This window comes from Phaethon aethereus, assembly GCF_964289735.1.
Source record: "Phaethon aethereus genome assembly, chromosome: 3".
NCBI classification, from domain to species: domain Eukaryota; kingdom Metazoa; phylum Chordata; class Aves; order Phaethontiformes; family Phaethontidae; genus Phaethon; species Phaethon aethereus.
Window position 1 is genome coordinate 93,081,390 of NC_138576.1, and position 12,549 is coordinate 93,093,938.

Consider the following 12,549-nt stretch of genomic DNA (forward strand, 5'->3'; position numbering starts at 1 on the left):
TCTCAGTCCTGCAGCTCGAAATTACACTGGAGGGCAGTGCTGCCTTTCAAGGGATCCACCACTTGCACAGTTTGGTATCATCCACAAATTTGCTGAGGGTGCAATCCAGGTTGTTAATGACAACGTTTATCAGTAGCAGACCCAATACCGAACTCTTAGGAACACCAGCTGCAACCAGCTGCCAGTTAGACTTGAATCTCCAAACTCCATTCAAGCACAGTCGTCCAGCCAGTTATCCTCCTACTTTTCAGTCCACATCCCTCCCATTTGGCAATGATACTATGGGGTACTGGGTCAAAAGCCTTGCAAAAGTCGAGGTAAACAATATCCACCACTCTCCCTTCATCCAAAGCCAGTTATTTCATCACAGAGGGTGATTAGGCATTATTTATCCTTAGTAAGTCTGTGCTCACTATTTCAAATTGCATTCTTCTACTTTATGTATTCAGAAGTGGTTTCCAAGGGAATTTACTACAAAAATCTTTCAACACATACAGTAGGCTTACTGGCACATAGTATCCCAAAACCTGCCTCGTCTTTACATATTGAAAGTTAGACATAGCACCTACTTTTTGCCGTTCACTGGAAAGCTTTCTTGAGCACCACAGCTTTTCAAAGATGACTGCAGCAGCCTTATCATGTTATCAGCCAGCTCCCTCAGACGCATCCCATCTGGTCCCAGGGTATGTCCAGCTTTTACATCAGTGGTCCCTAATCTGATGCTCAGTTACTGTAGGTAGCAATTTTCTCCCCTAAACTTGCTCACTAGACACAGAGAGACAGGAGAACTAAGCAAAGAAGATAATAGTGCCTCAGTTTTTCCCAATGTGTTTTGTCAGTAGATCACCCAATCCATTCAGCAGCAGGTCCAAATTTCCTTGGTCTTTTTGCTGACAACATATCTATGAAAGCCCTTCTTGTCACACTTGATGTTCATCATCAGTCTCAGCTCCAGCCAAATCGTGGCTTTCCTAATTCCACATGTCTATACCTGAGCAGACATCTTCAGTAGTCTTCCTGGGCAGTCTGCCCCCACTTCCACCATCCATACACTTCCTTGTCACATTTGAGCTCAGTCAGAAGTTCCTGTTCAGCCAAGTCAGCCTCCTGTCTGACATGGATGGTGGAAGTGGGGGCAGACTGCACTTTTGGATGAGCTATTTTTTTGTCACCAAAGATGAACCATCTCTCTTTCCTTTGCCCTTCTGGAAAGCTTACCACAAGATCTCATCTGGAAGCTCCTTGCAGAAGTCCAAGGCAGGCCAAAGCTTTTGCTCTGCTACTTGCTTTCTACATTTCCCTCAGGACAATGAACTCCACTATCTCATGCCTGCAACAGCCACAGCTACCATTAACCTTCATAACCATTTCTTCTGTATGAGTGAGGAGGAGATCCACTGAGCACCTCCCTTAATTGGGGTGGTGCTGAAAAAAGACTAAAAAAACCTGTGCCTTATATTCTTCTGAAAGCTTCAGATTGTTAGCACCCTGCAGTGTTGCCCTTCATGCACATGTCTGGATGGTGAAAGTCTTTCATGAGACTCCCATAGCTTGTGATTGGAAGGTTTCTTCCAGTTGGTCTACTATGGCTTCACCCACCTCCTCTTCTTGATTAGGCAGCCTGTGGCAAACAAGAGAGTTCCTGACTGGTATCACCCTTCGCTTCCTCTTAGTGGTATCAGCTCTGACCTGTCAAAGAGAGACAGCTGGCCCAGATCCCTACCCTGACAGCTTGTTCCTCTTCTTCTCTTGCCAGATCTCTATAGTGTTCTCCAACTGGATATCTGGAGATAAAAACCTTTGGTTGCTCTAAGTCACAACCTTGCATCCTCCAGCGCTGTATTCCAGCATAGCCTATGGCTGTCCCTCCTTCCGTGATACATGGGCCTTGGGCTCCTGCATCCGCAGGAACTCTGTAAAGAACAGATCATTCTTCCATTTGCCTTTCCTGACACTACATGGTCTGCTCACCTTCACATGCATTTCCTTCACATCTAACAGGTGAGACCAATGGTCACCTCCAGCCCCAGCTGCAGCACAGACAAGCACTTGGAGGACAGTCATATCAGGACTTTCATCTGAATTTCAAGCCAGGTTATTAGACCTCTGATGTGCCAAAGGTGATTGTTCTTCAGTCAGCAGACTGTGTCTTGCTGTATGTCATTGCCATCATTATGCTGACTCTAGCAGTCTTGAGCAGCACTTTTGGGCTGCATGAGCATGCCTTACCATGCCGACTGCCTTGCTCTTGTTTGCACACCCTGTTCCCAGAGCTCCTGAACATGTCAGGTTGCTGACACACCCTGAATGTCAGTAAAGTAAGAATCCAGGTGCAAGTCTGCTCCACTTCCTGGCCAGGTCTCCTGGGCAGGCAACTTTTCACACTGGCTCCAGTAGCAGTTCACTCACTTCATGAATGCCAGTTGTGCCAGGGACGCACCACAAGACCCTACATTGGGGGCTGAAGCACTAACTTCAGAAAAAAGGTAAATGAAGTGCTAAGGATGCAGTCAATAGAGAAACATTAATGAAACTGAGCAAGGGGTTAGTAAGACCTTAAGTGGTGTGTTGGGTGTAGTTTTTGTCACTCATATTCAAGAAAAATGAATGAAAACCATGACATGAAAAGAATAACCACTAGAATGATCAGAGGAATAAAAACTACATCTTACAAGAGTTAAGGAATCAGCTGTTAAGATTCTGACTACATCAAAAGTATCTGCGGAATACACAGCATTTTCCTCCTCAGTGTAATTATACTCCAATGTATTTGAGTTCCTTTCCCAATATGAAAACCTGTTGCTTATTTACTCTGCAAAGCAAGCCGTGTTTTCAAAATCTTACTTAGGGTGTTCCTTTTTTCCTGCAAATAATCTTGAGCTGCTCTTACTATCTGCTGGACAACTCCTGTAACCAGTAGCTGGACTGAAGGAGGGTCCCAGGTCAGAAGGAGTCGGTGAAGCACACTCAAGAGTTCAACACCAAGGAGCTAAAGTAAAAGAAAATACATACAAAAAAATCAATTAGGACTTAACAATTCCTAATTGTTATGTCACTTGCTTATGATGAGCAAATACTTTTCTCACACAAAAATAATTACAGCTTTTGTAATCATCACAGATGAAAGACCAAGACCTAGAAAAAGCTGATTGTTACAACATGCTCATACAGTACCTGATCTTCTGCAATATGGATCCTGGCACAAGAGGAATCTAATAAAGTATGAAGTGCTTGTAAACAAGATGTAACATGCTCAACAGGCTCTTCAGGTCGTGGGGAACATAGAAACTGTATACTAACACCTGAAAAGAGCAAAAATTAAAAAGGAATGTTCACATCATCATAAAATCAAGTTTTCATTTTTAAATTTCTTTTAAGTATAGCAGGTTCCTAACACCTGTAGAAAGAAACGTGTTTTTCTCAGTTCTTTTTTCTCAATTCTTCTTCCTTTAAAGGAAAGAGAGTTTATGTAGTAGAAGCAGCAGAATTGTATTCACTTTCTCTTCTGCATCATGTCTTCCCCACAATTTGTCAAGAAAAATAATAAACAGTGACAGCAAGCAACTTAGATTACTGAATGGAAATCCACACTTTGTTCTGAAGATCTGTAAGACAGACTTCTGAATTCTTCAATTGTAAATTGAGTTTTACTTTATTGAACTCTCTTAGATGTAAAGATAACAGAGATGAAGTTAAGCCTCAAAAATTATTCAATATTCATATTATACATATGGCCCTTAATTATGGTTTTAAATATCTCCGTATCTCAGCAAACTGTTGGCATTCCTCGGAATAAGTGATCCCATCCACCTCTTAAAGCTGTTCAATAACAATAAAGGGAAACAGTGAGTACTACTCACAGATGAAAAATAGATGCAAAAGCTACTCCATACAACTTGTCAAGTATCAGTCTCTACTGAACTGTGTTTTTATGAGGATGTGTATTTTAATTAACCTTACAGCTTTCATGTCTTTGAAGCATAACATTTTGTACCATCTGAATTATATTACAGCGTAGAACAGCTCCTACTCATTTTATTCAATTACACAAATAAACTAGACATACAACTTGCCAGTATGATTATTGTGTTTTTTATAGACAAATATTCTGTCAGAGCTATGAAGAACACAGGAGGCAGAGAGATACGGAGAGGAGGAGACAGAGATACTTCAAAACATTACTGTCCAGACGTGTGATGCATTTTAAATTTCCCACATTTCAAGTGAAGTATCTTTTCTTATTCCCACACCATTTCATACCACAATGTGCTGCTACTGAACTCTAAATTTGTAACTCTTACCCAAAATTAAGTGCATTCGATCTTTGTTTATCTCCGGCAAAGACTTAGTGGTAGGTGGAGTTCCAGGTGTCTGGTTTAACATAATAGATGTAGAACGTTTCTGTGAATTGGGCACTGCTGCAGCAGTTTCTTCTGTTGACTCTGAAGCATTAAATCCTGTACTGTTTAGCCAAAGTGCCACTGCATGTAGTATGGGAGCCCAGGAGTTTCGGTAATGCAGCCTAGCTGTATCAATTGTTTCTGGAGTGTAAAATGCTCCCCCTGTTAAATTAGGCAACAAAGCAAAGGCAAATTCTGAAATTCTCTGCAAATAATAGACAAAAAGGAAATACAGGGCAAACAGGAGATGGCAAGGTGCGCTCACAGCCCAGGCGGCCAACCACATCCTGGGCTGCATCCAAAGCAGTGTGGCCAGCAGGTTGAGGAAGGTGATTCTGCCCCTCTACTCCGCTCTGGTGAAACCCCACCTGGAGTCCTGCGTCCAGCTGTGGAGCCCTCAGCACAGGAAAGACATGGACCTGTTGGAGTAGGTCCAGAGGAGGGTCACAAAAATGATCAGAGGGATGGCACACCTCTCTGCTGAGGACAGGCTGAGAGAGTTGGGGTTGTTCAGCCTGGAGAAGAGAAGGCTCCAGGGAGACCTTGTTGCAGCTTTCCAGTACTCGAAGGGGGCTTATAAGAAAGTGTGGACAGACCTTTTATCAGGGCCTGAAGCAACAGAACAAGGGGTAATGGTTTTAAACTAAAAGAGGGTAGATTTAGACTGGATATAAGGAAGAAAGTTTTCACAATGAGGATGGTGAATCACTGGCACAGGATGTCCAGAGAGGAGGAAGATGTCCCATCCCTGGAGACATTCAAGGTCAGGTTGGATAGGGCTCTGAGCAACTTGATCTAGTTGAAGATGTCCCTGCTCATTGCAGGGGGGTTGGACTAGATGACCTTAAAAGGTCTCTTCAAGCTGAAACTATTCTATGATTCTAAGGAGCAACAATAGTACCCCTCATAAAGCGCAATGGCCATGATGGAACAGTAAGCAGAGAGCAGGAAAGGCAGTCAAAGTCATCAGGTCTTGCAGCATTTTTCATACAAAACACTCATTCTTAACTCAGTAAAATATTCTAAGACAGCATCCACTCTCATCTGAAGGGCTATGTTTTTCTTATAGTAAACATCTTCTTGCATTTGATATTAAAGTATTAGAGGTGTAGAAGTATTCTTAATTCTACAAATACATGGTTTAATGACTTCTGTGATTCAGGTAAAGAATATCTTCATTGCAGACTGGAGGATAAAAGCACACTCAAACTTCAAACATACATTCCTATTACATGTAGGCAGAAATTCATCATTTGCATAAAAAAACAAAACAATCCTGCCAAATAATTTATAGAATAATTTTGAAGTCTCATCTAAGGGTTTCTTTCTGTTTTTCAGAACACCACAAGAAGAAATTCCAGTGCTTACCATCTGGTGGAAGTTGGGTAGCAAATTCAGCTGGTAAAGTTAAAAGAGCATAATCTTTCAGTGCAGCTAACCAGAGACGGCTAAGTGCGGGTAGCTCAGGTTGTACAAGTGTTATCAAACTGTCTGGTGGCAACTCATCCACAGTACCAAAATCATCCTCATCCTCCTCTGTGCTCTTTAAAACACGCTTTGGTTTGGTCTCTGCTTCTTTCTTAATTTTCATGGCAACAACATACACCTAGAAGAAAACCAAATATGAAATTCCATGCTGGGAAATGCTAGAAAGAAAAAAACCAGCAGCCTTTCCCATGTGAAAGTAACAGATTCCATACACAGATGACTCACCGGAAAATGACTGGGAAAAAGAGATTTGCAATACAATTACTTCTTTTGTAAAATATTTTTTCTTTTATTTCTATCAGTATATAACACTTAGGAGCATAAATGGCAATTTCCTAAAACAATCTGGCTACACACTTTCTTCCAAAAAAAGTGTCAATTACTTCTGCTTTACACAGACATACTGATTTAAATAACTGATTTCATTAAATCAATGCATCCTTATTGCAAAGATTTCTTTGACCTACATTAAGAGTTACTAGGTAAATTAGAGTAACTGTCACTTTCTAGGTGCAGATTAGGTATCATAAAGACATGAAAATAGCATTAGATGTGTTACATGAATACAAGAACATTTACGTTTGTCTTTGGTAGCTGCTACTAGAAGATAACAGGACTTTCAAAAACTTAGATGAATACAGGAATAAGCAGAAATATCATAAAAATACAGTAAAAATGCTTATTTTGAGAAAATAAATAGAATAGAAATAAGTGTCTTCAGATGCTCCATATCAAAGCTGAAAATTACAGTATGGGGTGATTAACATCACACAGCTGAAGTGTTAATACTTTCCTTTGTAATTTCAAAAGCAACTTCGATGAAAATTTAATGAAAAAACACCTCAAACCTTTAAGTACTACACTAAGAGAAACCAAAATACCACTTGTGTAATTATAAGTAGAGCTCTAGAGCATGCAAGTAACATTTCAGGAAGCCAGGCAATGTAAATAGTGCTAACTCTGTCTTTTGTAAATAGTTGAAGACTTCTGGTACTCCAGCCATTCCCTAACAATATCTACATTAAGCCTGTAATTGCTTATGAATACTTTGACAAACTCCTAGTTAATTAACTGCAATATTTTCCCAGAATATATGTGAAGGCTGTTTGGTTTTGAAGGTTGTTTTATTTTTTTCAAGTTTAAGAGCAGTACGATAGGAGGAAAATCAAAATCCGATAGGGTATGAATGTGTACTTTAATACAGAAAAGTGCAAGAGAACAATCAACCTCACCATAAATATGTATCGACAGAATGGAAGAAAAAGGAACAGAGAAAGATAAAGAGATGAAAACATCCCGGGAGTGGAACTGCAACAGGTAAGGGGGAGAGCCAGTGAGGTGTGAGGCTGCTACTACACTGCAAAATATTTTCAAAATTTTAAAGATTTAATAGTCAATGTTTACCTCAGCCCATGCTTTCAGAACTGCAAGTTTTTCCATAGTAGTCGCACTCTCTCGGTAAAGCTGGCTGGAAGATCCCTTTCCTGCTTGCACTTTATCCAGGGAAGAGACAAGAAGGTTGTGAACTCGGCGGAGATCATTCAGGTCACTTACAACCCCACTTCCTATCCACGTGCTACATACCTAGACAACAAAGTTTAGAATCATTCTAAACTAGCAAAAAAACAACCACCTTATAAGTGGGAAAAAAGAAATCTGTAAGAAAACAAAACCCAAAACAACCACCACAGAAAACTTTGCATCTCTCTTCCTGCTTAATAAAAAAAATTGCAAGGTTTTCCTTTTTTGCTCCCCACCCATGATAACACAACTGCTCAGGCGAGTGGTTACAAAGGCTGTATTTGCAAAGCAAATTACAGTGCAACTTAATAGATATATGGAAAATATTTAAAATAGGTTTTTAATCTCCCATAGATAGATAATAGTTTTTTTTATTCTGTTCCCAAGTATCTGGTCAAATCATTCAGGTAATGGGTCATTGTATCCACTGTGAATAACATATTGGACAGCAATCAATAGAAGCGTATCTTTAAAAACCCATACCTTTCAAATTATATAGTAAGGCTCCATACTAATGAGAAGCTTTCAAGATCGTTAATGTCAAGAAAATACCTAGAAATGAGTGAATTAAAATCTTTAAGCAACTGAACTCTTATCTGGAACCAAAAAGTTCTAGCTCTGTAACAATCAATAGATTGTGGACAGACAGTTGGGTGTCTCCCCACTTTTCATTTGAATTAAATGGGCCCAAACAGGTACTTAAAATACAAACATCATACATATCGGCTGCTCCTGTCTAGTGCTACACATTGGCATTCATCCTCTGAAACACATTTATGCCCAGACATAATGCAGGCAATAGAAGAATTCTGGTACACTGCTTTCCTACAAAAAGGAACACATTCTTTCAGAAAAGCTTCTTTGATTCTGTGGTGATTCTACAAGGATGAGGAACAGAAGCAAAAAACCCCACAGAACTCAAGCAGTTCAGGTTTTACAAACTTTTTTCATTGCATTTTTGTCCTATCTCCAGTTTGTTTTGCTTTTAGAGAACAAGTTCCATGAAAGCCTTTGGGGAAGGGCCTCTCATCACCTGGAATGATGGACATATTTAAAGTAAAAACAAACTCAAAAAGTGTCCTGAACGTGCACAGAACAAGGCTGCTGAAAATCTGTCACAAATCCATAATTCAGTCACAGTAGGATGAAGATCAGCTTCACTCCTGCTGCTAGGCAAGTCAGCAGCTGTTTCAGTAATGACATAAAATTCTTAACGGTTAAACGCATTCAGTGCAGCTCATCTCTGTCCATGTAACTTCTGGAGAGGAGTTAAATATCCAAACCTCATCTCCAACAATTTGATCCTGTAAGGGCACGCATCCACTTTGAAACCGGTTGACTAGGGAAGACTTTGATTGACAAGTTATAAGGAATGTTACATGTTTCCACACAAACTGCCTCTTCATCTAACTTTAAATGCACAGAATGTTCTGTAAGGCAAGATAAGCATATTCTTTCCTGTGCATAGATACCAAACTATGCCATATTTCATCTACCCTTACAAGTTTTGCTGAAAATTAAGAGTATAAAACAACCACCCAAAATCACAGTCCTGCTGGACCAAGATTTACTAAAGAAAACTCACATACACAAAATTACTATTTTAAAACTGATCTTTGCATAGCTAATTAAACTGCTGCTTTAAACTAGTAATTTAGCTGTGTAAACCACACACCAGATAATACTACAGCTATGTTGCTGATAGCTGATTTAAACTACAGTAGGACAAGATCACACACAAGAAAACACACACACAAAAATCTTTCACTGAATTTTCACTGACAGGTTCTTACTATGACTGTAAGGAGAATGCTCAGATCTTCCAAAATCTAAAATAGAGTATTAATCTGAATGGAAGTTTAGTGATTAAAGGTAAATTACCAGTAATCCCAATATTTGATCAGACTGAAAGGCATCTCAATAAATACATTACTATTGGTCTCATTAAGCAAGAGGTTTTTTCTTTTTTTTTTTTTTCCTTTTAGGAACAAATGCAGAATTGACATGAAAACATAATTAGTTTCAGAAAGACTTAATGTTTTCTGATGTAGCTCCCTAAGAGGACTTCTGCACTTCTAAGGAACAAAATATATTACTAGGGGACTCAAAAGTAAGGTATTTGCAAAAACCTCACAGTTTAGGTTTACAAAATTTTCCAGCCATTTGCTACTACTTCTCTTCTGCATCCTTCTTCCAAAGAAAAGGAAAATCAGTTTGGCTTATCCTCTCTGAACACTTTCTTCTGTACCTGGCAGGCTTTTGCAGTTATATCAGATGGTGTATCTTGGGAAAAAGCTGGCCTCAGAGCAGCTCCAACCTGTTGACGGGAAGAAAAATGAAAAAAATCCAACTATAACAATAGTGACACAACATTCTTCATCTCACCTTGTTTAAAGGTCAAGCACACATACAGAACAAGTAAAACAAGATTGCCAATTTTGTCATTATAGTTACATCCCAAACTTATCCTTGCTGTCTAGCAGACATTTGCAGTAGCATTCTTTAAACAACAACACAGTCCTAAGCCAGTTTTTTCCTGCTTGCCCATTGCCCTTTTAAGCCTCAACTACCTTTGTCAAATATGTGATACTATCTTCCTTCTGTTAATGATTAAAAGAATACTCATTAAAGTATTACAAGTGCAATTTATGCTAAGGCTCAAGAAGTCAATGACTTTTTTGATGTCCAAAGCAATAATGATGTGAAATCAAATGTTTATGGTTGGATTTGCATCAAGTCCCCAAAATGGCAAATACTGACAACAAAGCCTTTTAGGCAGTTGTTATAAGGCAGCATTTTTCTGAAACAAAAGGAACCAAGTCAAAGAGAGAGAAGCAATGGTTACAGCACTACAGAAAGAAGAAGAAAAAGGCAGGAAGTGAAAAGGATGAAAGCTTGCCTTTAAAAAGATCTTGAAGACACAGTGAAGACAAAAGAGGTGAAAGACTTAAGCTATACCAAAAAAAAAAAGGAATAATATCCCCAAATAAGTCTTCAACTGCCTACCTCCCATTCCTATACTTCTGTAGTTTTCATTTAAACAGAAGTATATTCATTAATTCCCAAGAAAACAGATTTATTAGATTCATTCTGGAACTGAATAGGCGTTATTTTCCAATTCCTAATTCTACAAATGAAACGCCACTCTTGCCAAAAATTAACTGTAACTTGTAATATTTAGCTTTCAAGAATCAACAGCTACTGAATTTTTACTTTTGTCAGCTACTAAATTACAACAAATAGGAAGAACTACAAAAATAATTTGTGAAGAGCTAAATAGAAGGTTCTCTTCAGTACATTTTCACACACAAAAATCTCTTCACAGGTCTTTTGAAGTTACAAAGTGTTCTCAAAGCTAATACTGGCATATTAGCATAAATATACAATTTCCTGAACTTATAAAGGAAGTCTCACATTAGCCTGATACTGCTCCAGTATCACATGGCCTGGAAACTCTGGCTCAGGAACTGATGCAAATTTCTTGATAATGTCTTCAAGAGCTTGAAGTCCCGCCATTCGTAATTGGTTGCTGTGATCAGTTGCAGCCATGAATGCCATTCGAATCAGGTCAGAGAGATGGAGTACTAAGAAGTCATCTAGAACAAAACAGAACTATTTAGTAACTTAAAAGTTGGCTAACATGACAGATATTTGTTACATTTTCCTCATTGACACATACAAATTTTAGCTATTCTTTTTCAAAGGTTCCACATTTAGGGTGTGGAAGAAGCCAGGAAAGAATGTAACCTATTTTTCTTTCTCCCCCTGCTCCCCGCCAAGTGATACAAAGACTTTTATTACTAAGATAACCTTAAAAATTAACCACAAATTTGAAACAAAATTAAATATATGATATACAGAAACTGCACTGAATAGAACATGTTAATGTGGCTGCGTAGCTTAGAAGAGATTAGAACATTTAGTAAAGCTAATTTTAGCGATCCCCCCAAACCTACAGAAAATGTTCAAGGCAATTCCTGTTCGAGTCCTATGCTTATAGTGACCCCTGCTGATAAAGGAAAACCTCATCAAGTCTAAACACCTAAAAACTGAGTATGCCTCTCGTTCCACTCCCAAAAGCCACATCCAAGACTGTAAGTAAACAGTAGACAACATGCAGAAAAGAACAATACATAACTCGGTAACATTTCTGAAAGGATTAGTCTTCTCTACTTATTCTATTTCTTTCTTTAGTCTCAATTTGAAATTACCAGATGTTGTACAACTAATATGGAAAAAAATATTTAAGAACAAAGCATCAAGGATGACTAACAAAAAATCACAAATTATGAAAGCTCTACATATTTTCAAGTCTCAAGGTAAAAAAGAAAAGTTTATTTTGTGGCTGAAACTTTTCAGAGGTATGTCAGTAAAGAAAGACTCAAGTCACTTAAAAACTATGAAGTGGTAAAGCCTGCAGTTAGTTAGTTTTTCAGACCATCACAGATGTTAGTAAAATTTAAATATTTTGGAAGTTGAAGTTGTGGGGGTGGGGTGGGGTAGAAATTTTCTGAGTTTTCCTTTTTACCATGATACCAAACACATCAAGCTCACTTTAAATAAATTTAGAGATGTAAACTGTCAGGATTATTATATGCAATCTTCTGCAGGATCCCGCTACAGCAGTTATTTCATTACTTTCTCTACAATACAACATCTCAAAATAAACTTTCCCAAAACTCCACCCTCTCAGTCTTCAAACAGAGATCTCAGTCTCAAACCAAGTCAGAAAGAAGATTCTCACAAAACCAATGCACAGGGCGGGAATCAAACTGCATCATACAAAGAAAGATTTGATAAATCTCCAAATCGTAGACATTAAAATCCATTAGCCCCATGCATTCTAGGATGCTCATGATATTCATCCTACATACACAGAGTCCTCATGAGCACTACATGGGTGAAAGCAAATGATCACTATGCACTGGAACCAAAACACATGGACAACTCGGGGACAGAAACCTCTCACTATGCATTAGAAAAACGTTTCTTCACAAAACAAGTATGTCATCTCTGACCTCTCAATTTTGATCCTCTAACACATAAAAGTATCTTCAAAACATGAGCTTTAAAACTTATATTCATCATTCTCATGGATACCAAAAGAACGAACTTTATAAAGCAGCAGGGTCCACGTCTT

At 38.6% G+C, this 12,549-nt stretch overlaps 1 protein-coding gene across 1 annotated transcript in view; it reads right to left on the minus strand.

The window, feature by feature from the left end:
• Window positions 1-12,549, minus strand: part of HEATR5B (HEAT repeat containing 5B) — a gene marked incomplete at its 5' end in the record, with an annotated part of 58,587 nt that overhangs the window by 12,653 nt on the left and 33,385 nt on the right. Inside the window, 7 exons of the mRNA XM_081997789.1 lie at window positions 2,845-2,989; window positions 3,175-3,302; window positions 4,302-4,562; window positions 5,769-6,006; window positions 7,293-7,472; window positions 9,658-9,726; window positions 10,824-11,005. Of these exons, the coding sequence (XP_081853915.1) occupies window positions 2,845-2,989; window positions 3,175-3,302; window positions 4,302-4,562; window positions 5,769-6,006; window positions 7,293-7,472; window positions 9,658-9,726; window positions 10,824-11,005 (1,203 nt within the window). The remainder of the gene's footprint in view (window positions 1-2,844; window positions 2,990-3,174; window positions 3,303-4,301; window positions 4,563-5,768; window positions 6,007-7,292; window positions 7,473-9,657; window positions 9,727-10,823; window positions 11,006-12,549) is intronic.